General features: G+C 51.1%; 10 protein-coding genes across 10 annotated transcripts; 6 read left to right on the top strand and 4 right to left on the bottom strand.

Annotated features, from left to right (window-relative positions):
* Positions 1 to 569: 569 nt before the first annotated feature.
* HO173_005697 (uncharacterized protein) lies at positions 570 to 1,683 on the top strand (the record flags this gene model as incomplete). The annotated part of the gene is made up of 2 exons (XM_037307612.1): positions 570 to 918; positions 1,013 to 1,683. 2 exons carry the CDS (start codon positions 570 to 572, stop codon positions 1,681 to 1,683), a joined length of 1,020 nt encoding a protein of 339 aa, XP_037165421.1.
* A 193-nt stretch (positions 1,684 to 1,876) lies between these two features.
* Positions 1,877 to 4,962, top strand: HO173_005696 (uncharacterized protein; the record flags this gene model as incomplete). The annotated part of the gene is made up of 4 exons (XM_037307611.1): positions 1,877 to 1,924; positions 2,805 to 3,553; positions 4,456 to 4,728; positions 4,836 to 4,962. 4 exons carry the CDS (start codon positions 1,877 to 1,879, stop codon positions 4,960 to 4,962), a joined length of 1,197 nt encoding a protein of 398 aa, XP_037165420.1.
* A 461-nt stretch (positions 4,963 to 5,423) lies between these two features.
* On the bottom strand, positions 5,424 to 5,788 carry HO173_005695 (uncharacterized protein; the record flags this gene model as incomplete). Its single annotated transcript, XM_037307610.1, has 2 exons — positions 5,424 to 5,499; positions 5,550 to 5,788. 2 exons carry the CDS (start codon positions 5,786 to 5,788, stop codon positions 5,424 to 5,426), a joined length of 315 nt encoding a protein of 104 aa, XP_037165419.1.
* Positions 5,789 to 6,024: 236 nt separating this feature from the next.
* Positions 6,025 to 6,789, bottom strand: HO173_005694 (uncharacterized protein; the record flags this gene model as incomplete). Its single annotated transcript, XM_037307609.1, has 2 exons — positions 6,025 to 6,306; positions 6,373 to 6,789. The coding sequence occupies 2 exons, from the start codon at positions 6,787 to 6,789 to the stop codon at positions 6,025 to 6,027; spliced, it is 699 nt and encodes a 232-aa protein (XP_037165418.1).
* Positions 6,790 to 8,683: 1,894 nt separating this feature from the next.
* HO173_005693 (uncharacterized protein) lies at positions 8,684 to 9,076 on the top strand (the record flags this gene model as incomplete). The annotated part of the gene is made up of 1 exon (XM_037307608.1): positions 8,684 to 9,076. The coding sequence occupies one exon, from the start codon at positions 8,684 to 8,686 to the stop codon at positions 9,074 to 9,076; it is 393 nt and encodes a 130-aa protein (XP_037165417.1).
* A 287-nt stretch (positions 9,077 to 9,363) lies between these two features.
* Positions 9,364 to 11,658, bottom strand: HO173_005692 (uncharacterized protein; the record flags this gene model as incomplete). Its single annotated transcript, XM_037307607.1, has 2 exons — positions 9,364 to 11,009; positions 11,064 to 11,658. The coding sequence occupies 2 exons, from the start codon at positions 11,656 to 11,658 to the stop codon at positions 9,364 to 9,366; spliced, it is 2,241 nt and encodes a 746-aa protein (XP_037165416.1).
* Positions 11,659 to 13,261: 1,603 nt separating this feature from the next.
* Positions 13,262 to 17,374, top strand: HO173_005691 (uncharacterized protein; the record flags this gene model as incomplete). Its single annotated transcript, XM_037307606.1, has 2 exons — positions 13,262 to 13,358; positions 13,404 to 17,374. The coding sequence occupies 2 exons, from the start codon at positions 13,262 to 13,264 to the stop codon at positions 17,372 to 17,374; spliced, it is 4,068 nt and encodes a 1,355-aa protein (XP_037165415.1).
* A 353-nt stretch (positions 17,375 to 17,727) lies between these two features.
* Positions 17,728 to 21,188, top strand: HO173_005690 (uncharacterized protein; the record flags this gene model as incomplete). The annotated part of the gene is made up of 2 exons (XM_037307605.1): positions 17,728 to 18,127; positions 18,178 to 21,188. The coding sequence occupies 2 exons, from the start codon at positions 17,728 to 17,730 to the stop codon at positions 21,186 to 21,188; spliced, it is 3,411 nt and encodes a 1,136-aa protein (XP_037165414.1).
* A 254-nt stretch (positions 21,189 to 21,442) lies between these two features.
* HO173_005689 (uncharacterized protein) lies at positions 21,443 to 22,439 on the bottom strand (the record flags this gene model as incomplete). Its single annotated transcript, XM_037307604.1, has 2 exons — positions 21,443 to 22,120; positions 22,182 to 22,439. 2 exons carry the CDS (start codon positions 22,437 to 22,439, stop codon positions 21,443 to 21,445), a joined length of 936 nt encoding a protein of 311 aa, XP_037165413.1.
* Positions 22,440 to 22,861: 422 nt separating this feature from the next.
* On the top strand, positions 22,862 to 24,655 carry HO173_005688 (uncharacterized protein; the record flags this gene model as incomplete). Its single annotated transcript, XM_037307603.1, has 2 exons — positions 22,862 to 23,212; positions 23,267 to 24,655. The coding sequence occupies 2 exons, from the start codon at positions 22,862 to 22,864 to the stop codon at positions 24,653 to 24,655; spliced, it is 1,740 nt and encodes a 579-aa protein (XP_037165412.1).
* Between the last annotated feature and the right edge of the window lie 95 nt (positions 24,656 to 24,750).

Here is a 24,750-nt window from a genome sequence, read left to right as displayed (position 1 = left end):
ACAGTAGCTCTCTCACAGTTCGATTCATGGCACGGAACACGGACTTTTGCTTTATAGCCTAGTTATACGCGGAGAGGAAGGGATGCCAGCAGAATAAGTCAGGATTGAAAAATATCTGCTAAGGAACACACCACATTGACTTTCTCGTATTCGTATTTTGAAGCATCCGATTGGATTCCGCGAGCGGAGTTACTTTATGCCGCTTGCGTTGGTTGATTTAGCGCTAACCTCCAATCGCATTTGGAAATATTCCATTGGATCTGTATTCTGTCTTCTACAGTCTATCCTCGTGCATGTATCAAAGCCCCAAAAATCACACCAAATATGCGTCCATGAAGGCTGAGGCCTGCATTTCTACAGTCTACTTAAAGATGCAAAACCCTCCTCTTTTCTTGATGAAGCCTTGCTTCCCTTGTTTCGTTGCGAGAAACATAGAGGCTCCCAGGTCACATTTTCATCAAACAGACCACCATTCTCTTTCCTATCCAGGCTGCGAAGACCACATATTATAGTTATACACTTCCAGCACACCAACCTGTTACTTCTCTGGCCTCCGTTCATACCACGCAATGGTCTCCCTTACAGATGTCCAATCCTCGAATTCCCGCATTGCCTCCGCTCTTCCTCCGCGTCTCGTCGCCGTCTTCGTCGGTGCCACTAGCGGTGTCGGCGAAGTATCGCTGAAGCAATTCGCCAAGCACGCCCGCCAACCCCGCGTCTACTTTGTTGGCCGCTCACAAGAAGCCGGAGATCGCATTGCAGCCGAATGCAAGACCCTGAACTCTGAAGGCGAGTACATCTTCATCAAGGCAGATACCAGTCTGATCCGCACCGTGGATGATATATGCAGTGACATCAAGTGCAAAGAGAAGGCGGTCAATCTCCTCTTTCTTAGTACGGGATCATTGGTTAGCGCGGGTATGTCCGCGATCCTTCTAAAGTTGCTCTATTGATTTACGGAGAAAACTCCGCAAACATGAGAATGAAGGATTTGACCGTAAAATGCACACAGAGACTTCGGAGGGCCTTAACTTCGTCACGACCTTGGTAACCTATTCCCGCAATCGATTTATTGTAAACCTTTTGCCACTTCTTCAACAGGCCACTGCCCTTCGTCGTGTCGTCACTGCATTCGCCGCTGGTAAAGAAGGCCCAGTTAGCATCAATGACTTTCAAGGCTGGAAAGTCTCTGCGCTTTCCGCACGTGGCCACGTCAGCTCACTTGTCACCGTATCCCTTGAAGCCCTTGCCAAGAAAGCACCGGACGTGACATTCATCCACAACTTCCCGGGTCCGCTCAAGTCAAACCTTTTCCGGGGTGGCCAAGGCGCAACGATATTCGTTATCAATATAGTCTTCAAAGCCATATCGCCCATGATGACTTGGTACTCGAATCAGGAGTGTGGTGAACGTCACTTGTTCCTCGCAACGAGCGCGAGGTACCCGGCAGCTTCTCATGGGGATGTAACTTCTGGGGTGCCGTTGACCGGTGAAGTTGCGATTGCAAGAGGAACCAATGGGGAAAGTGGAAGTGGTGTGTACTCCGTCGATTTGGCCGGTGAAAGTTCGGGACCTAAGGTGGAGGAGCTTCTGACCAATTTCAAAAAGGGAGGAGTGGTGGAGAGGTTCTGGAAACATACAGAGGAGGAGTTTGAGCGGATTACTGGACTGGCAGCGGCATAGATCAAGCCACGGTACTCACGCGTGTCATGGACCAACAGATTGATGCCATGTATTAATTAACCATGGCTGATACAGCTGGATGATAGCCTGAGAAGTGGTGGTATCAGTAGGTGATCGCTGTATGGTCCTGCTATGGTTCTGGACGTCCAGCATTGAAAGCATACAGACGCGAGCTTGGTGTGCGTGTGCTGTAATGGGGTACTCATTCCATGAGATTCGATTATTCTTGGGGGAGACGGAGGTAATGGACGTTCATTCCAGCTTCAGGACTCTATCTCTTTTGCTCAATTCGATCTCGCTTGTAAAGAAACTCACATATTCCGCTTCAATTCAGCTCTTGAGCAGTCCTCAATTTCGGTTTCTGTTAGTGATCTGAATTTAGTCTTTACGAGTCGCCAATTTTCTCACATCTATCGAAGCAAATTCATCCCCATAACTATCAATTTGAGATGAGAAGGTGGGCACTTTTTCATGATCGTGACTGTTCCTTTGTCCCAAACTGTCGCATTTCCATTGTTGAGAAGAGCACTTCCTTGTCAGATACCTACTGCTTGATGTATCCTTCCCTTTCAACAGCCAATTGTTTCGACTTGCTACCCATAGTCGCCGATTGTGGAAGAGTAGTGCTCACAACTGCCAACTTTTTGTGGCAGCGTGCGGGAATGGAAGATAAAGCAGGAAGGTCCTTGACTGCATAGTACCTCTTGGGTTCCCTTTGTCCAAGAAACGAACGGGAACTGATTCTGGTTGTTGGTAATAATACGCTGCTGCTGCGCGGATCCTACCTATACATCTGACAGACTCTATATTTTGGGGAAGCCTTACTGTCTTGTGGCGAGGCTCGGGACAAGTCTCCATTCATATCCATTGATCAGCTTGGGCGGATCTGCAATCCTTTGACGAAGAAAGACGTTCTTTATCTTGTACACTTGTTGGCGTTGTCCTCTTTGAAGATCTATGAATGGATCAGTTCCGAAGGACAATGGGGTGTTTTCTATCCTGGAGTGGTTCATCCCGCCGAATTCCTCATTCCAACGATTACGAGGATCAAAGTCACACTGCAGTCATCAAATACTATTTCCTCATCAGACTAATAGAAACTCCCAAAAAACACCTTCTAGCCCGTTATGGCTCAACCTAATCGACCTCCACCCAGTACCGGCCAAAAAATGCTCGAATTTATTCTTGACAGGGAAACATATGGTTTGCAGAACCGTCTACTCGGAAATCTAAACCTTCTCGACTATATGAATCTAAGACATCAGACGCAGCGAATCCTGCATTCGCTCGACCCTATCGTGCTGCAGACACAAAACCTCCACAATCCCCCGGCCCCCAACCGCAAGGATCCCAACGACTTCCTCCAACTGAAACTCGGAGCACAGTGTGACGACATGCGCAAAATCTACAACGTCCCGGCGGCGCAGCAGCGGATCCCTTGCCCCAACGGGCCCACCACACGGGTCACCATGCGACCCTGCAGGCAAACGGATCCGCAATCGCACCCGCCGTTCCCCACCCGGTGCTTCAACGTGTGCAACGACTGCCTCCACAGCTGGAGCAACTACTACCACCGCAAGATCACCAACGGGCTCCCGAGCCGGCGATCGATCCTCTGCAAACGCTGCAGCCTCCGCCTGAGACGGCAGCACCGGCCCGGCCACTCCGCCTGCACGTGCCGGCGGGCCATCTTCGCCGACGCCAAATGCCACACCTGCCGCCTCGAGACCGAACTCGCCACCTACGCCACCGGCGACGCCCGCCGCCGCACGCTCGAACGCACGCACGTGAGGCGCGCGGGGACGGGCGGGCGGCGCCGGCGCGTGCTGCACGTCGACCACCGTCCGGGCACGGTCAGGGCCAGGGCCGCGTGCGCCACGCCGGGCTGTGGGAGGGAGGCGTGGACGAAGCATTCGAGCCGGCGGCTGCCGGGACAGAACGAGCCGGGCTTTTCGAAGCATCTGGATGCGTGCCTGATGTGTTTGTGCTGTAGTGGGGAGGTTGTCCCGTGAGGGTTGATGGCGTTCTTCGGGGGGGGAAGGTAGGAAAGAAGGTGAGGTGTTTTCGTCTCTGCTTGGAAGTATTCTTGTCTTTATGTCTGGTCCGGGTCTTTCGTCCGTGGTTTTGCTGGTCAAAATCCAATACTCTCGTTTGGGCCTGAGGCTCCACCAGTCATGATTTCTACTTTTTCTGTTCGAAAGACATTTTTTCTATTGCTCGAGTTTTGTTCGCAACGAGTTGCCAATTCCGTCAAGTGCTCGTCCTTCTGGTACATGCTTCCGACTGTTGTCAAAATATCGCTCTTTTCAAACCCAGGTCCCCTACTTGCGCCGGTAGTTTTTGCGACGAGTCTTCTGCGCTGTAGGAATATAGATGCACAGTCTGTGCGTCGCAAGAAAGGTATCCGTTGGAACGCAAACCGTGTTTCCATGCGACGAAATGGAACAAAAGTACTCTCGAGCCTTCTCACATGATTCTTCTTCTTAACTGTTTCAACACTCATTTCTACGTTCTCGTATCGCTCAGATATGAAGACGTTCAACGTGTTTCGTTTCGCAGCCTTAATCCAGCTGAGCGCCCACGCTGCCACAGCGCCACCTCTCGCTCTCCCAGATTCGCCGCCATCTCTCACGCTACCGTCATCATTGACACTGCTCGAAAACGCAACCCACCCCCCCAATTCCACCAGTGCACTCCGAGCCCCCAATTCTCCACTCGAGTAAGTTCTTTGTCGAGATGTTCTGTAAAAACTCAGGTCTGACATCAGCGCAGCGTCGCTCCGCCTCCAGTGCCGTACGTCTACCCCGTGCGGTATTCCGACATCAGCCTGTGGTGCCACCTTTTCCAAGGCGTTAGTTCGTCCAGACAGGAAAACGAGGTAGAAGAAGCGTTGCGGAAAGCAGTTCGCGACATGTCGTTGCATCACGAGCAGCGCTTTGAACCGATGGGCATGGGGGAAAGGGTGTATGAATCCGACCATCCAGGGGGCCAGGATGAAAGTACAGATCTATATATCTGGCCGGAGGCAAACATGACCTGGGATATGTAAGTGGCCATTTGTGAATTCTTGCCTTTTTCATGCCCCCACAAAACCGGTCTTACAACCTGATATTTTCGCGTCCACAAAGTGATGCTGACCCCGCAATGTGTAGGTGTAGTAATGTGCTGATCGGAGTGAAGAATGTCGCGCAGACGTACGCGGGGTGGGATTTCGAGTTTGATGTTCTGGTTGATGGGACGGAGGGAACGGTGGGAGGGGGTTGGTTGTGGACGCAGTGACGGGAAATTTTCGACGCTAAGCAGATACTCGAGATAGTTATCCTGGCTGATTTGTACTCAAGCCCAGAGAGCTGCGATGTGACGAGCTGAGTGTCTCGAATGGTTCGAATGGTAGGTGTCGAGTTCGTCAGTTGTAATGTATGGAAAGCTGTTTCAAACCGAGCACAGCGACTATGTTTGTCAAGTTGTGTCTATTTCATTTTATAACCGGCTTTAGAAAGATGTACGGAGGAATACGGCCGCAAGCTGACATTGCGGAGAGCCGATTTACGGTTTGTCGGGGGGGGGTCTTAATTGGTGAGAGGACGTTCGAGTCGGACCATGCTCGAAAATTGGTTCTTTTCAGCCCTGGGAAGAGGTTAACTAATTATAAGTCGATAAGAAATAGATCCTCAAATAAGGCCAGAAGGTTGATATGTAACATCATGCCCGCTTGAATATTTAGAAAACTGAGAAGTACATTATATGTCACCATCATCGTCGTAGGCAGTCCAGGTCTCAAAAGCACCAGCGAGCTCGACGCGCCACCTGTATAAGCTAGCGGTGAAGAGGATGAGTTCGCTGCTGCACTTTTTCCGAATGCGGACATGATGAGGCCTCCAATATTTTCACTTGCAGGCGTTGAAGTTGGTGAGGATGCGGGTGCAGCCCAGGTGTATGAGGTGCCATCGACGACCGCAGAACTGGAGCCAACAGGAATGACGTGGCCTGACGGTGTGATTTCGGACCCTGGAGGGAGAGTCATGGTTCCGAATACAAGCTTACCGCTGGCGCCTTTACGGTAAGAGGTTCCGTCTACGGCAAAGATATTAGAGCCGACGGACATCGTGTGCCCCGAGTATATTGTTTGAGCTCCCGATGGAAGGCTCATGGTACCCATTACCACAATACCACTAGATACACCCTGTTGAAGCGGAGAGCTGGTGCTAGCCCTGGAGGGGCACCTGGATGTGGTGATTGCAGATCAAAGGAGGTGCCATCCCCCAAGCACGAAACTAGAGCCAACGGAGACAACGTGACCTGAGTGTGTGGTCTCAGCCCCAGGTGCAATCGTCACTGTGCCTAATTCAAGGCCTCCACCAGGAGTCTCCTGTAGAGATGCACAGAGGCCGAATTCCCTCCACTCCCTACGCTGGGAGAATCAGAAGTGCCGGGGTTTCGAGGATCTGGTTGATTGCCTTTCGCGCCTGGAGCCTGTTGTGACCCTGAATCACCGTCTTGCTTTCCTTTTGTAGAGACTGGATCGCCTCCACTTGCAGCGCCGAGATCTTGAGAGTTCGGATGTTGAGAAACCTGCCCAACATCTGCTACATTTGCCGTGCTGAGAGCGCCAGTCCCGACGGCCTATTGCAGGGTTGCTGAAGGTTCAGGCTCAGCTTGAGTCACAGATGGGGGAGTTGGCGTCGGAACAAGATTTCTAGTCTTGGTCAGCGCTCGGGGAGGGTCGTATCTCCGAGGAGCCGCAGGAGTGCAAGTGCTCCAAAGAGGATCGACTTTCGAGACACCGCCGGGAATAGAAAATATTGGAGTACCAGCCGGGATCTTGGACGAGTCTACAGTACGCGGATCTCTGTAATCCATAGAACACGCAGCTTGCGTGACCACCTCGCGATCGGGCGGAGGGTAGTATAATTCCGTGTAATCAATCGACCTCCAATCGGTATGGTAGCATACGCCAGCTGACAGGGCGTCCCGTGGGTATCCAATCGTGACTTCGTCATAGATGGTACCTAGATTGGGCGCAGAATATGTATCGCAGTCATAGTTTGCCACCAAGGTGCTGTATATGATATAGACTGATGGCGAAGTGCTAATTGATATTAGCATCGATTGCTGCATTCAAGGTTGGACGTTCTGGTTAACGGGGTGTTGTCCAGGCCAAGCGTCCTGATCTTACTAATAACGTATAATTATCAGACACCAGTGTATAAGGTGTCATTTGGAGATCCGAGGCGGACTCCGTAGGATCGGGCTGCCAGTAGACAAGTCGAACCTTTAACAATTTATAAACGTCCTTCCTTGAAAGTATAATCTTGAGCAATGAGACTGCTCGAAGAAATATTGAGAGCCTTTTGCTGCCGGAACATGCTTTTCACTGCGCACGATGTGGTTTGAAAGTTGTTGCGTAGCGAAGTAGCGAATAGTATGGCGTCGTCTTTACGAAAGATCACCGTATGTTTAGGAGCGAAAGGCAAGGCTTTCGGCTCACGGGAAAGATCTTGCAGCTCCTGTATTGGTTCCGCTATCGCACATGACTGTCCAAATTCCAAATTTGTGGAATAGAACAAGGTAGTTGGCCCTGGTCTGTGCTCCAGACTTTTGTTCCCTTCCTGAAAATCGTGCAACAATCTCTCCAGCTCGGATTTACTTATAGAGCCCTGCGGTCCGTTGTTTCCTTGATCGAGAGCGAGGTCCAAGAATACATCAATGCATCTCTCCAGTTGGAGGGCTTAAATGGAATAGCCAACGTTCCGTCATTCGATGATGATCTCGTCGTGATGACGGGCGTCTGCTCAGTGCAGGGTCGAGAAGTATGAGAAATGTTCCGCAGGACTTTTGGTGGCCTCCAACATGGGTTGGAAGGCGATATGATGCCCTTCAACTTCGTATTCCCGCCCGCACCACTGCTCGGGAACGGAAAGCGCGATAGTGCGCGAAAGACGCTTTCAAGGACGTATATGGCCATCACTAAAGTCGCCGTGAGAGTACACGGCCACGGGCCTGGGCTAGCAGGCAAGAGTGAGGCATGTGGAAGTAAGCTCAGAAAAAATCACTGTACCTCATCCCTACGGAGACCACTGGGCCGAAAAGGGTCACGATTGCGGTTGGTAATTCATGGGCCATTAATACCTTGCTGTGCTGTGGTATCCAATGGAGGGAAGCGGCAAAGATTTCGAGTTTCAGTCTGACACCAAGTCAAACACCTGCCACACAAACGCATCCTACTCATGTACAACAAGGTCTCCGATCGGCCAGTATCACAAACATGTTGTGCTTCCTTCGCAGTTCTATCACGTCATCAAGGGAAAGATCCCTGGTGGCCCACGATAAAGAAAAGATGGACTCGAAGTCCAGCAATGATTCTTAGCCCTAAGTCTCGCTATTTTAGGCTAGCTTATCGCCAAAGTAGAGAGAGAGAGAGAGAGACCTTGGAGCTCATGATCAGACCCGTCAATTCGATCAATGAAATAAATGAAAGCCATACTCACATTCGTTAACAGTCATATTGTGCTCGCGTGCCAGTCGAAAGCTCACGGTCAAGTTGATCCAAACCGCGGCAAGCGGACGGCAATCAGTCCGTCCCTGAAGCACGCAGGCGAGGCTGAGCTGAATCCTGCAACACTCCCCCCTCCCCCCCGGGGATCGCTACTGGGCAGTATCCCTTCAAACAACATTTCCCACAAACGCATAAAAGATAAAAGGCTCTCTTATCATGAAAGAGTACAACGGTAGGATCTCACGTCTTCCACGTCTCAAACCCGTTGCACGTCATTGTTGCGATCCTATCATTCCTGTTTCAGTCGGCCGTGTGCCGTTTCAAAGCAGCGTGGCTGAGCGCAATGTCCGGGTTTGATGGATCAATTGACTCCAATCGATGAGGCGAGACAGTTTTGCGCCATACAGACGGTGTTGCATGTTGGGCAAAGAATAGGTATGACGTGGTTTCGTGTTGGGTATCTGGTATCTTTTGTCTACATAAACCCTCTTCATACTGCCCCATATGCTTCCATTCCAATACACTTCCCAGTACAAGACCATGCGAATACACCCCGTCATCATACACCAATCCCCTCAAAACTTTTCGAGCCACCACTCTTCTGCCAACACCGGCACAATGGAGCGCCGCCCTACATACGAAGCCATCAAGGCCGATTCCTCTACATTGACCCCGAGGAACCGTACCACCTCTAACGCTTCCTCTTCGTCATCTTCTTCGTCCTCCTCCTCGTCGACGTCGCTCTCTCGCCGCAAGCTCATTCGTGACCGCTACAAGCGACCATGGCAGCTCATGTCGGTGATCACGCTCCATCAAGAGGACATGCCTGTGGGTAGGAGTGGGGGATTGAAGAGTCCATATCCAACGCCGGGACGGAGGAACTATGACAGGGTTTGAGGGATCAGGGTCGATGTGGATCGTGAGCTGATACGAGTGTGTTGTTTTTGGCGCAACGATGTGGTTGGCGAAAGAAGAGCCACCTGATGTCTTAGGCCAGGAGCCAAGACATCTTTCATCTTGTCACATGCTTGTGGTTAGGCTTAGATACCCTCCTTTGGCGTTCTCTAAGAAGTGGTGTGAGAGCAATCTCTGTGGGTATTCTAGATGTGACATGATCATGGAAAATGAGAGCACAATACTATCGTTAATGAAGATGATGTCACCCGCGCCCGACTGTCCAAAGGTCATGGAAGCGCGTGAATCGTACTGTCTGTTGGAGTATGATTTCCCACAACCCTTCGCTCCGGATCCGGATCTGCCTTCCAGCTGAAAATCCGCGGTGCACTCCGAGGGATACCCCTGGTGGCACTCGATCCATTGCTGCTCTTCGAGCCTCGAGTTTTCCCATCGTCACTAACGACTGGCGTGCCACGCTTGACTCTTTGGCCGCCCCAACTCTCTTTGGAATCGTACCATGCTTCTCGTCTTGCGATTGTAGAGAGAGATGAAAACCCAGGACTCGCTTCTCTGGGTGTAATTGGACTGACGATGAAAATCGGAGAAACATCTTTACTAGATCTTTTACTCGGAGTGTTGCTTGTGCTGCTGATCCCTGCGGTAGTCTGCGTATTTTGCCGACTCAAGCTATGCAAATCCTTAATGAGCTTGACCGGAGCAGAAGCTGAGTCCGAGATTCGAATCTTTGAGGCTGTCTCAGGCTCATAGTAGCCTCGAGCACTCGAACAGTAAGGCAGCTCAACTGGTTCATCTGGATCATGGCCGATGGCATTGATCGCGTTTCCAGTACTCCTGTAATCAGCTTCAGTATATACTGGAGTGTCAGGCTCACTTCCTTCAAGTTCGCTCTTGGCTGTCTTCGCCGGCAGCTCCATACATTCCCGGCCGGTCGGAGCCTCAAAGGCGAATCTATCAGATCCGCCGATCTCTGTTGGTGTTTCGGGTTTGGGTAGACGGAAGAGCCATCTGAGGAACCTACTGTTTGAGGTCTTCTTCCTGGGCTGGTCTTCGTCTTCCTTCTCTCTAAAGTAGTCATGAGTTTTGTCACCCCGTCGAGAACGGATACAGAGTACGATCAGACAAATCAAAGAGACGAGAGCTATGGCACCACCGGCAGCCACGCCGGCTATCCCAGGTTTGCTTAAGATCGGCTTCGGAGGTACAACTTCTGGTCCTTCGAATGTACTATTCGGGGGTCTGGTAATAGAGATCAAGTCTGTGTCTGCTAAAGCGTTTGGGGAAAATTTTGCTTGAAAGATCGAGAAATTGTTGCGCTCGTAATCAACTTTGAGATAGGTTTCTTGTAAGAAAGTCCTTCCAATGGTATATTGTGTGTTGTTCGCAGCTTTTCGAAGCGGAAAGTAGTTTGTGGGAGGTGAAGACTGGTTGGCGTTCAGGCCAGGATACGGATAGGAAAGTTGCAAATCGAAAGCCTCATAAGGCAGAGAGAGTGATACCGAGTTCGAAGACCCTGGTAAATCCGCGACAGTGAATTGAAATGTCATATTCCAATTGACCAATACTTCATGTTGGGTAGAATTGGAGCCAAAGGTATACAATTGAACGACGTCATCGTAAGTAAGACCGAATGCTTTTTCAAATTCCAAACACACTGCTTCGGGTAACCAAAGGTACGGCGTTGAAGAGTCTATAGTGAAGAGATTTGCGTCACTAGAGCCAAGCAGTGTCAGTGAATTGCTAGGCCATGCGGCGCTGACGTTAGACGACGGAAGCGGTTGGGCGGTCACCGTGATCTCATTGAGCGCGACGACTGGGTTTTGGTTTGGGTCTAGTTCGAAAGTTGTACTGTGAGGCTCAAATCGGTTGGCATCGAACCCTCCCAGTACCAACGAAGCAGGAACACTTTTCAAGCCTAATGCAATTAGCGTCCTGTCACTCTACCATCTCGGACTAACACAGAGCTTACGATAATAGGCGCCGGCTGTATAGCCATAACTATGACTTGGAATCAAGCTCATAGTTTCCACCATATTGTCGAGAAAAGTTGGCTTGTCGGCAGAGGTAAAATTAGTTGGTTCGACTCCAAGACCAAAGAAACCAAGCCAGTAGTCCGTGGAATTGATGACGCCGACCACCTGCGAGGGTACTGAGATGTCGTTGCTTAGAGATATGTTATCAAACCCGTAAATTCCATCTCCACTGAAGCCAAGCTGGGGATCAAGACCTAGCACAAATGGTCCTTGATCGGCCCAGGTGCTGGATTCGTTGGATTGGAAGACGCCACCTCGTTTGGTCCGACATTCAGTAGTACCGTCGCAGCCTCCATTCCCAACGACCCATGTCTCCTGGCTAGCGGTACTGACAAAAAGGTCGACCCACTGTGGTGGTGTCCCTACTCTGACCGACACAGGACTCCAATTGCCATCGTATCCAAACCAGTCGGTCCTTACTGGTATTGACACAGGAGAGGGTCTTGGTGCAGCCGTGATGAGAGCAACAGCATTACAGCATATGGTTGTCAGTACTATGGGAAGCAAGCTGTTGCTGCCCCACTTCGTCATCGCAGCGATTTCTGGATGCCAGTACAGCGATTGTGATGCTCCTCAACATGAATCTGCGCCTGGTGTGGAAGTCGAAGGAAAAGATGAGAGGATGAGGTCGAGCAAGGTGTCAGACATTGGACCAGGCATAGGGATTATCGTTTCACGCAAAAGGATAAAGCAGTAATAGCTAGGAATCTGCGCAATCGATACACATACCCGGAGACGCGTAAGAATAAGGAGAAGGCGGGAAAGAAGCAGATGACCAAGAGGTAAATTTGATAAGATCTCGATACTGCGCGTACTGTACCCTCCACGTCGGAATTAGACACGTAATAAAGGGGCTTGCAGCATGCCCAATGCACGGACGGTCGACAAGATTTTACGCTGGGAGGATGCATCATGCATGCTTCCCCAGAGACCAAAAGGCCAGCAAAAACCAGGGGTTGAAGAGTCCGCCCCACAGCCGCACAGCCAACAGGACCGGTACTGACGAATAATGAGCGCTGTCTTCCGAGGTTTCGTCACACAAGCTCATGATTCCTGGTTGAGATAGGCTATGGCGTGTGTACCTGAGGACCGTCGGTTGTTCGCCTGTAAAAGCCGTTTGAAGATTCCGAGAAGCAGACCTGTGATTTGTCCAAATCTTTAACGCTAATGCCCTTTGAGCCTTATAGGGCTGGCCGCAAATAGAATCACCCGCAACCTTTCTCCTTCTCCACCACTTTACAGGAAATCCTCTAAGCGCAGAGGCACTGTTGGACCAGGAGTCTGCCTTGAAAGTATTCAGCGGACCAGTCAGATCGAGAGTCGGCAGGGACAGTGAAGACTCCAAGCCTCAAAGACGTGGCCCGAAAGCTGACTCCGGGGTCGTATTCGAAGACCGGAGACCGTCGATGGCCTTGAACTTGAGCCTCCGAATGCTTAATAGACTGGTGCTTACTTTCAAAAGTGAATGATGAGACTACTGGCGTCAAAAGAACGGCATCAAAGCATTTCTATTGGACAAGCCGCTTAGCCTTGGAGGCTGATGGCTCGCCTCAGCCTCACGCCCCATCAGCACTATCGACATCGCTTCGGCGTTGTAACCTCATTCGCGCTCTTCCAAACTGAAACTTACCTCCATAATTCTCCTAATCTTTCTCCTTGGCAAAATTCACTCAACTGCTTCGTGGATGTGGAAGGAAGAAGCGTATAGTTACGAGGCTCAGAGCACGAAGCTGGACGGCAATGCCGAGTATACCAACAAACGAGCTGAGTCCTCATCGACGAAAAGGGCCGAAATGCTGGGCCCATATGATGATGATATTCACAAGTTGAGTGAGATAGTGCCCTGACAGCATCGGGAGATAATATACATACGCGAGTATGGCGCCGGGCGGGGAAGCCAGATCCTTTAATTCTCCTCATGGCCCGAGAACCTCTTTTACGCGCATCTGTCAAAGCTTCCATATCACTCTTCACCATCTGTCGTTCAGTCCAAATCATCTGATTCTCCATTCATCAAACTGTCTGTCGTTACCATAAACACAATATCTTGTGTGATTCTCTTAGCCTTTAATCTTCTTTGATCGCCATCTTTTTGGGATGACTTCTACGCGTCGGCTCAGGGCTCCTATTGCAAATGATGGCATTGCGCCAGCTGCTCGGCGTTACTTGCCTTGCACTTCGTCTTCTAATATCCTCTGTTGGCGTACATGGAATTACAGACCATTCCCGAGGTGAGACTACTTTGAATATATTTCTGGAGATACTGACCGATCTAGAACTTCACAGCAAGCCCCAGGATCCTTCTTGGAACTCCACAGGTGATACAAGTCCAGCCATCAGTGCCGCTGCAACGTCGTCGAGGCTAAGCACACCTTCTTCCGAAGGAATTGTGGCTCCTCAGACGACTCCATCAAGCATTCAACCACTAAAAGCTGGTGCTGTCTTGTTGCAGCGTCCTAGGCCTTTTCAGCGTTTTCGGCCTTATCAAAATTTTCCCCCTGAGGACCACGCAATCCTTTCTGCGAATACTTTACTTTCAAGCTCGAGGGATACTTTTACACCAACTGGGGCAGGTTCCTTGTTCTCTACCGATAGATCTGTTTACATTTTAGGCGCGACTCGCGGAAGCTCGACCGCATCACGAAGTATATCAGCGTTAACGTCGGCTTATACTGACGGTTTTCGAGTCGTACGGCCGTCCGATGGCACAGCAGGTCATGTTCCGGCGAGCGCGCGCAAAGCATCCTCGACTCCGGCAGGGTATCCACAAGGTCCAATTGCAAGTCTTCCACCCGCAAGCTCCGCCATTCGAACAATGACTTCAGGCTCTGCACTTAGTGGTAGCAAGAATGCATCGGCAAGCTTGAAATCTGTCGCTGCAGCATCAGGAACAGGGGAAAGTCCAAGGCTCGTAGAAGTTCTGGATTCAATCAAGAACAGAACCGAAAGCAGGACCAGATTGCATCCTTGGCTCGGACCAAGACCGCTTGATGTTGGGCCAATTCATTTGCCTCTTTGGAGCTTGAGGATTGGAACGTACGCCACCCCTGGAGGGCAAATACAAATGCCACCTTTAGCAACGGCTACAGGCAGCGATAGAATCTCATCAACCGAATTTAACTTGGCACCCTCGGGAAAGGGAGAGAGCTCGGCGCTAAGAAATTATCTCAACTCTATGAACAATAATAGGACCGAAGGCAGGAATCCAGAAAGAATAAAGTCCTATAGACCTTCAGGAGGCCAATACCCCACGAATTGTTCAGGTCTTGTCACCAGTACTGCACATATTGTGTACGAGACTGTCACTTCCACAATACTGGTCAATGAGACCTTAACGCTAGGTCCAAACGCTACGACACCGCTTCCTGTGTTTATTACTCCACCTCCAGCTTGCCAGACTATCACCGCGCCGTGCGAAGGGCCAGATTGCCCTTCGAGTGGGACTCAGCCCATCTTCCCTCCCATCGTTGGCCCTCCTATCCCCAAGAAACCACTGCCACAACCTCCTATTGTGTTGACACCATACACGCCATTTACAATTACAAGTACGCTTCTTGTCACCAAAAAATCGCCTGCCATTGTGCAACAACTGTCTACGGTTGGAAACTTGTTCGGGCCCTCAACGCCAACTCCCCAAGCTATAGCGGCTCAGCCAATTTCCGATGGCCACCAAGCTACGGGACAAAATTCTGGATCCTCCAACCCTGATGTGTCTACACAGTCAGACGGTTCGAGCCCGTCAGAGTCTGATAGCGACGGCCAGTTTCCTGACAAATCCATGCCCCAGCAAAATCCCACAAACGGCGAATCTCCGTCGGCATCTTCCAATAGCCGGAATTCGGGTTCGCAAAAGCCGGGCGTAGGATCTAGTGGGGGCCAGTCTACTGGAAGCAATGATCAGATAGCCTCGAATGGGATTCAGCCGAATGGAGGAGCTTCGAACAATGGAGGTGCTTCGAACAATGGAGCTAATCCGAACCATGGAGCTAATTCGAACCATGGAGGTATGTTCAGCAACGGAGATGCTTCGGGCAATGGGGATGCCTCGAGTAAGGGAGATACGTCAAACAGTGGGAGCACGAATACCGGAGGAGGTGTTTCGAGCAATGGAAAGCTTGCGAATAATGGAGGTGCTTCGATTAATGGAGATTCTCCGAGCGTTGGAGACAGTTCGAGCCGCGAAGGAGGTTCCTCAAATGCTGAAGGTACCTCGAGCAATGGAGCTGCATCGAACAATGGAGAAGACTCGAGTAGTAGAGATGGTCCCGAGCCGGAAGACGAAAGCAGTGCTGACTCACACGGAAGCCAATACGTCCCCAGTGTCGTTATGGCTGGCAATTTGCCGGTCTCTATCGCTAGCAACGCGGTAGTTGTCGGCTCTCATACGGTCAACGCTGGATCCCCGCCGACTACCGTCGTTGCCGCTGGTCAAACGATAGCTATTCAGCCGTCTCAAATCGTGGCACAAGGAAAGACGATTCCCATACAAGTGGCAGTCACCCCTCCGCCTGCGAGTTCTGCGACAATAGGTAATGTGCCTGTTGTGCTGCGGCCTCAAGATGTTGCAATTGGCTCTAAAACATTTGAGCACGGTTCAACGCCGACATCGGTCGTTTATAACAGTCAAACATACAGCTGGGATGCTAGCCACTTAGTGGGGGCGGGCGCAACGGTCGCTTTTCCATCCGTGGATTCCTCTGCTCCCCGCGTGACCGCTGGGGGTCAGGTGTTCTCTGTGTTCCCCTCCCAGCTCAAAGTATCGGGAAGATACATACCTCTACCCAATACTGCAAATGCTTCTCCTTTCGTGTACAAAGGCCAGACTTTCGCGGTCAACCCCTCACAAATTATCGCTCCTGACACAAGTATCATACTACCTCCGGCCGGAAAGGTAACACCGTTCGTCTACATTGACCATAGTCTTTCTGTGGATGCGTCACAATTCATGGCCCGATCGACGACCATACCCTTATCTTCTGGATCCGGAATTGTCACCTACAATGGGCAGGTCCTTACTATCAAGCCGTCCGAGATCATTGGCCCTAGTACGACCATTGCACTTTCGGCGCTAGACGACAGTGGTGCATCGCCCACGGCTGTCACTACTGGAGGTCTCACATTCTCAATAGGACCTTCGGCTGCAGTGATTGGATCTTCAACCTACTCTTTCGTTCCTGGGAAGGCTCCCGCAACTATAATGACCCATGGTGAAGCAGTCCTCGTGGGATCAAATGGCGTACAATTCGGGAATCTTCATGTTCCAATACCTACAATTACCCCTAGCTTTTCAGCCATCACTCAAGGGGATCTGACCTTTTCAGTCGCTCCATCAGAGGTGGTCATTGGTGGTCATACTAATAATATCCAGTCTGACATGACCCCAATCACTACAATTGTCGATGGTCACACAATCAGCATCGGCCCCAAGGGCGTGGGCCTTGCCAGTACTACCATTTCTCTCCCAACGCCCAAGCCAAGCTTTTCAATGGCCACCAAGGGCGATCTAACATTTTCTGTCGCTCCTTCAGAAGTAGTGCTAAAAGGCAAAACATATTCTATTGCATCAAACGAGGCACCCATTACGACAGCCATCGATGGCCAGATAATGACCATTGGGCCCAAAAGCATCCACATCGAAGGCACCACCGTCAATTTGCCGGTCATCCAAACTCCAAACAGTGTAACAGCCGCCGGTCTCACTTTTGCAGTCGGAGCCACAGACGCAGTCATCAGCGGCACTACCTATGCCATCGGAAGCGGAGCACCACTTCAAACAGTCGTGGTGGGTTCCCAAACTATAGAGATGGGAAGCGCTGGGGTCATGCTTCCCTCTACCACAATAGCCCCTGAGCAGACACAGATTGCCGTAACAGCGGATGGCTTGACGTTCTCAGTGGGCTCTACCAAGGCAGTGATCAATGGTACAACCTACGCCATTGGAAGCGGTGCTATGGCTAAGACCATAGTAGAAGGATCAATAACGATGATACTAGGAACGGATGGTGTCGCATTGCCATCGACGACGATCAGACCTTGGTCGAGCGCGGCGCAAACAGGCTTCTCCTCTGTTCTCAGGACATCTGGCGCCTCGTCTGCTGCCACTGCGACTGGACCTTTGACACCAATAGTCACAGGTAAGGAAGGCGACAGGACGCATGCAGCAGGAATCTCGATGAGAGTTCCCAATAGCAGCACACTTCTGGGTCTCGTACTTGGGATTTTGATGCTAGGCCTGAGGTTGATTTGAAATTGTGTTTTGAAAAAGACGAGGCTGGCTACCCTGGATCTGATAGGAAATTGTACATAGATAGCAAGACCGATAACAATGAATACTTGGCCTGGTTATGATTGACAAACCTCACCACCTTAATGTATGTTCCCAATGCTTGCAGGTTACGCTACATGGAAGACCGTACTACGGTACCGCATATCATAAGAGAAAGCACTCTTGGCAGTTTTTGTGAGTGTAAGCATCAAATTTGCGTCACAATATCCTTTTGCTTCCAAACAACAACGCGTTCTCCCCATCGACTAAAGCTTTCGACTGACCAAGACCTGGCTCAGTCCTTCTGATCATCCTATCACGCCATCAACCTTTATATGCAACCAGAGCCCAACGAGACTTCCCAGAATATTTCGTTGCCGCAAAGCTCCCAAGAGAACACCCGAGACAGCCAACATGGATTCCATGAATCAGATGTGCACCCTTCCCCCCAGCTTCGTGCTGGAGAAGGGAGGGCAAAACCGCGGCGTCCCGCCAGCAATACGAGCCCTTCAGCATCTTCTGCTGGAAGCTCTGACGATGCACGGGAAAGACCATTGCGGAGATTGAGCCCGCCCTCGAGGCAGAAGAGCCGGTCACCTGTTGACCGCATCATCGAACATGAGAAGGATTTGACATATTTGCCAAAGAAGAGGGCTGAAGAGCGTACTTTCACTGTCGTTCAGAGAGGCAAGAATCTTAGCTCTGCTCAAGTTGCGATTGGAGATTTTCCCAATGGTCCGCACTCCACATTTGCTTTATTGCGACAATGGCTGATATTGCAACAGAGGTCTTGACTCATATACTCTCTCATCTCCCTCCGTCGTCATTGTCAGATGTCTCCCTTGTATCACGGCGGTTCCATCAATTGGTGACGACACCCCACGCCTGGAGGATAGCTTTCTCGCGCTTCTTCCCTGGAGCAGAGGCACTGAGTGCATTGGACACCAATTCGGAGCTGTCGGAAGATAGTGAGATACGTTCGGAAAGACGGTTCTTTACCCGGTTGACAGCTCTTGCATCATGGCGCAGCGAATACATCTTGCGCACCCGGCTACTTCGATCGATAGGTCGTGGCAAACCCACGGAATCCTTGACGCCAGCTGGTTCTGGATCCTCGCGACCTGGTACAGGCAGCAACGGCAGCGCTCACGTTACCTACAATTCTGATCTGGTCACGCTTGTTGACCACCTACATGCTACGTTTGGGACTGGGTTCAATAAAAGACTACCTCGCTTCATACATGGAGCCACTGAAGTCGGCATGGCTTCTTCTAGCGACCCCAGAACCAGCAAAGTCGATGCATGGGGCTTCTCGGATTCTCTCATTACCCAGCAATTTGAGGATGTCCATCCTGGCGAAGCTCCCTATGGTCTTGGCGCTGGTGAAGTGATTGGCTTGCCAAATACCATGGATATAAGTCAACCGTACGGAATGATTTATGCAGAGGGAATGCCTGGTGGCAGGGTCTACTACAGATCTATGGAAGAAAAGCGAGGCCGTGACTTGGCCTCCCCATTGGACAATTCGATACCAGAGCTTGGCATCCCGGCCACTCTGCCAACCGAATCTATGTGCTCAGTCTGGATTAGTAAAACACCCAATGTACCGGATCTGTCCGAAGGGATTGTTGGCATGCTAGTAGGTTCTTCAAGCGGCCTAGTCTCTGCGTATTCCTTGGGAACGAACCCTCTGCGTGAAAGACGGCTTGAACGTGGCGAATTGACCGCTCGTTGGGTGCTAAGCCCAGGAGTACCCATCATTGCTATCGCGGTTGACGAGAACTTTTCTTCAAAACGCCGATTGCTCAATCACATCTGGGCTTTTGCACTCAATGCGCTTGGGGAGGTGTTCTTCCTTAGCGATTTTCCTGTTCGTCCTATCTTGGATCGCGCACTGAAACTTGACAAAGCACGAATTGAGCGACTGGCATGGCAGACCGGACGCACAGTCCACTGGACGCTGGTAGAAGCAACGAGGCGTATTGCTAGGCCCGATCCTTTCGATAGATCCGAAGTCGATGGTAGCTATTCACCGAGGACCTCTTGGGATGGAACATGTCTTAGCAAAGAACAACTTGCCGCTGAAACTAAGGAGATTGAAGTTTATCTCCGGAAGAAGCCAAAGAACTTTCGTAAAGTTTGCGAAGGTTGGGACATGCGCAGGCGTCTGGAGGTTGACTTCGCAGCAAGTGATGAGAATGGAGCCGGTGAGGTCATTCTTGTGATAGGCTGCGGTCTAGACGAGGGACAGCAAGCCATGATCAAGCGATATACACGCTGCAAAGTAACAGAATCCTCGGACGAGGATCTGGCCGGTCAAGGCCCTTCGATGCCTATTGCACAAGGCGATGCCAGCCACGGTTCAATATTTGGCGAACACAATCTTTTGATCAACGGGCAACCTACCTGGTCTTTCGAAGACAGAGCTCTCTCGCGGCGCAGTTCTACGAGTCCATCAGACTCCGAGCTAAGGACACGTTTGATTGAAGAATGGCGCACATCAGTGTTTCTACTTGGGGGCCTAAAGTCACCCCAAATAACCACGACAGCTATTGACTTGTCTAACTTCGCCTTGCTGACGACCACCGAGGATCCGCTACTCAGCGTGAGTGGGTCTTTGGCCGGTTCATCTCCACCGTCGTCTCCTATGGGAAGGATGTCATCGCACTCATTGACCGATGTTCCCGGCCAACGTGCGCGACTATTTGCCATAGGTACAAAGACTGGGACCATCGTTCTTTGGAATGCACGAGCTCCTGTCGCTAGCAATACCATCTTGGAGAACAATATCAAGCCCATACGGATCATTTACACAGACTCTCCGCAGATCTCCTGCCTGGCCCTAAGTTCCCTCTACCTCGTGCATGGCGGGAACGACGGTCTGGTACAGGCATGGGATCCTCTCGCTTCAACCACGGTTCCCATTCGTACGCTCAACTCTCGATTCTCTTCCCGTGCACGACGTCGCCTCGTCCAAGCTGAAGCATCTCCCGCTGGCGTCGGAATCAATCTCTTTGCGGCAGGGGCCATCTGTTTGGATCCCGACCCAACTGTCCTCCGCGGCATGGTCTCACTCGGCTCGCACCTACGCTACTGGAGCTACAGCTCTCAAGCAGCGGACCAGTACAAAGGTAACAAGCGCCGCCTCCGCCGTTCAGAACGTGGCAGCAACCAAGGCGGTGACCGCTTTTACGGCACCGGCAGAGGAGCGCTCAAGGACTACATCGCCAATGAAAAGCTAGAGCTCGAGCGTGAGAAGCGAGAAAAGCGCGAAGAAGAAAAAAGGCTTGCTGGCAGATTCGGGGTAGATCTTTTGGGACCTGGCGCTAGTGAGGATGAGATCCTGGCTTACGCTACTATGTTGAGTGAAGAGGCCGCGCAAAGCCACGAGTTCAGGAAGAAGAGTGCGAGTGACGGCGAAAGCAGTAGTACGATAACTGAAGAGGCCGTGGCCTCGCCGGTCTCGTCGGCTGCACAGGATGATATCGACGACGATATGGCCGAAGCTATCCGTCTGAGTTTGCAGGAGAACAGCAACACGTCACCTTGTGCAATTGGCAATACAAGTGCCAGCAAGATTCCAGCCAAGTACGCCAAGGTTAAGAGGAATAAAGCATCACCTTCTGGCTCGCCTCCGAGATCTGGTGCCTTCGGTGCGTCGCCTAAAGCAAGTGAGGCGTCTAATATTCCAGCCGCTGAGCTGGACGACCTCGAGTTCGCATTGCGACTGAGTCAGGCCGAAGAGGAGAGCCGCGCACAGAGTGGGAAGGGGAAGGGGAAGGGGAGAGCTTTCTGAACGCAACACAGCATTCGCGCTACTGTTTCATTCTTCCATTCAGCATAAGAGAAGCGTTTCGAGCTTGTTTGATAGATCCATCCCTTTAATGATCACTATTTGTCACTCCTTAGCAGCTAACCTGCAACTTTCTATGTCCAAACATGCATGCATTTCTTTTCGCTTTCATCAATGGTATCATAGCTTCATAGCCTCATAGCCTCATAGCTTCCTCATTTCGAAATGAAACACTCGACATGCGCCAAGCAAATGCCTCACTTCCTCAGAACGACAGTGCCATCATCCTGTGTCATCCTGACAGCCACACTGCCATCTTCCATTCCGAAATACGCCGCGATGGGTTTCTGGCCACCAGCGATCTTCCCCCTTGCCTTGGCTTGCACTCCATTCTCTCCCACAAATAGACCGACGCTCAGAACTCCCTCAATGGCTTTAATCTCTTTCGCCAGTGCCTGTACTTCCCACTGGCCATCCTCGCCCTGGCCTTTGAGCCCCTTAACCCCCTGCTTGGCCGCTTGCTCAATGTCGGTATAGAGGAGTAAAGAGGGAAATGGCGCATCGACGATAAAGTTATCCTGATCCGTCTTTATAGGCCCAGCCTTCTGAATAAGCCCTTCCCTCACAAACGGCGCGGAAGAGCCGAGTGTTTTCAAAGCAGAGATTACGGTCGTCACAGCCAGTGGCTCCACTTCGATAGGAATAGTAGGCCAAGTGGTCAGTAGGCGGGGTTGGAGTTTGCGGTGGTCGGCCACACAGATGAATTTCGACGCTTGAGTCGCTACCAGCTTTTCCTGGTAGAGACAGGCACCACCGCCTTTTATGCAGTTGAGGTCCTCGTCTATTTCGTCGGCGCCGTCGAAGGCGACTTCAAGAAGGGTGTCGGCGGGTAGGGAATCGAACTTCATGTCTTTGAGGCCGGCTTTGAGTATCACCTGATTGTTGCCAGTCAGCTTCCCTACCGGTAGCGTACTATGAAGACAATTTCTAGCGTACCTGCCGCGATTGATAGCCTGTAGGAACGAAGAGGATGTCTTGTATGCGGGGGTCCTTGAGCTCTTTTATGGCTTCGACAACGTAGACGATCGTGCTGCCGGATCCGATGCCGATGTAGCGAGCTTCGGCATCGAAGTGCTCTTTGACTGCAAGTTGAGCGGCGGCGCGCTTGGCGGATTCAATGGCGGAGAGTCGGGTTGCGGCGGAGGTGGACATTGGGGGAAGAGAGGCGTCGGAGACGGGCTTTGGAAAGTCCATTGCGTGTGGGAGAAGGCGAGATCTAGGTACCGAGCCGCTTCTGAGTCGATTCAGCAGGGAGCTTATGGACAATAAGCGGTAATACCACGGAACTGAGAGAAACGGAACGGTTGTACCTGAGAAGAAGGCGGGAGTGAGCGGTGATCGTTTTCAGCATCCGATGATTTCCTTCAGCTCACAATGATGGGATACATCTGCATGTAGGCATTGAGTAGTAAAGGTTAATGAGAGCTCAATGTTGTAGCAAAGTGTTGTCTGTCGTGGACTTTTTGTTTTGCCGGTGGATGACATCGCAGTATACTTACGGTAGCTACCCGGCGCTCAACACCAGCCGATCGAGTGTTGTTTCGATGCGATCAAACAGCTCTACGAATACCTCAGTGAGCTCCGAGTCTCCTCGTCAACAGGTTTCCAGAATCACCATGGCCGAAAGAGCTACTACCCCTCCAATCCTACAAGGGCCCACAGCAAAAGAGAAGAAATACGACAGGCAGCTTCGGCTGTGGGCAGCGAGCGGGCAAGCAGCCCTCGAGACCGCAAAAGTACTGCTTCTGAACTCGGGTCCTGGCGTCGTAGGAGTTGAAACCCTCAAAAATCTCATACTACCTGGTGTCGGTAGCTTTACCATTGTTGATGAGGCCAATGTGTCAGAATTGGACCTGGGCGTCAACTTCTTCCTCGAGGAGTCAAGCTTGGGCAGGTGGAGAGCTGAGGAGACCCGCAGATTTTTGCAAGAGCTCAACCCTGAAGTTAGGATAAACGCTCTTGAAGGGGTTTGACCATCAGAATCAACAAGTATTCGACGTTGTACTAACTGAGATCGACAGTCAATCGACGCCTTCGCCGATCATCCCAGGCGCCTCGAGCAGTATAGCCTTATACTGCTTGTTGGACCTACAAGAAATGCCAGGGTGCTGGACAGGATATGCCAACACGCCGACAAGTCATCAATACCTCTGTTCTACATACACTGCCAAGGCTTCTTTTCTCACTTTTCGGTACAACTACCTGCTCAGTTTCCAATCGTCGATACCCATCCAGATCCCGCTTCCACACAAGATCTACGCCTCCTGAATCCATGGCCAGAATTGCTTGAGTTCTTGGAAAAGAAGACAGGGAATCTGGGCTTATTATCAGATCACGATCACGGTCACGTACCATACCTCCTCATCTTGTTACACTTTCTCAATGTCTGGAACGCCTCACATGACAGCCAAGCTCCAGCCAATTACTCCGAGAAAAAAGAATTCAAAGCGCTAGTAGAAAGTGGAGCACGAAGAAACAACTCAGAAGGCGGAGAGGAGAATTTCGACGAAGCAGCAGCCGCCGTACTGAAGAGTCTAAATCCGCACTCAATATCCAGCGGTCTCCGTGAAGTCTTTGAAGCAGACGCCTGCCAAAATCTCAGACCCACGTCCGCAAACTTCTGGATCATCGCCAACGCAATCCAAAAATTTCGAACCTCACACAACGGCATCCTCCCCCTCCCCGGCGCCCTCCCAGACATGAAAGCCCAATCTTCCGACTACATACAGCTCCAAAACATCTACAAAGCCAAAGCGCGGTCTGACTTAGCAGAAGTCACTCGGACAATCCGCAGCTCAGAGCAAGAATTAGGCAGGAGACTTTCAATCGAACAAGCTGAGATCGAGGCATTCTGCAAAGGCGCTCAATTCATCAAAGTGATTCACGGCCGCCCTATACGCGTTGCCAAATGTACTGCCGAAATCGACTGGAGTGACAGAGCAAAAGCTCTTAGCCAAGAACTTCAAAATCCAGACTCGCTGCTGCCGATCTACTTCGCTTTTCTAGCCCTCGATCGATACCAAGACGATATAGATCGGATTCGAACCCTCCGACAACCGGCCAACGACCAGCAGTTCAACGACATTCTGACAGGCCGGGTGGTATCAGGTGCAGTACCACCATTGCCAACTTTTGCCGAATCTGCACATTTCTCTACCCCTGCCGTCGATCCTGAGCATGATCCCAAGCCATGGCCACGATTCGATACTCCAGAAGCGCGGACAGCGTTTGATGATGTTGTCAAAGAGCTTGACCGTGCAGATTGGGGCGAGCTGCACAACATTGCGGCATTGACAGGTGGAATGGTGGCCCAGGAGGTCATCAAGGTGATCACGAAGCAGTACGTACCTGTAGATAATAGCTGCGTTTTCGACGGGATAGCGAGCAAGACTGCTGTTTTCAAGGTCTAAGAGGAGCTCTTAGAGCGAAGAGGGAAAGCGTTGCAAGCGGATGGCGTCCATGAGCGGGTGTGAAATACGAATAGACGAAGCATCTGCATTGTTCC

The sequence above is a fragment of the Letharia columbiana genome (assembly GCF_014066305.1).
Source record: "Letharia columbiana isolate WasteWater2 chromosome Unknown Sc0000016_s0, whole genome shotgun sequence".
NCBI classification, from domain to species: domain Eukaryota; kingdom Fungi; phylum Ascomycota; class Lecanoromycetes; order Lecanorales; family Parmeliaceae; genus Letharia; species Letharia columbiana.
This window is presented reverse-complemented; position numbering and strand designations above follow the sequence as displayed.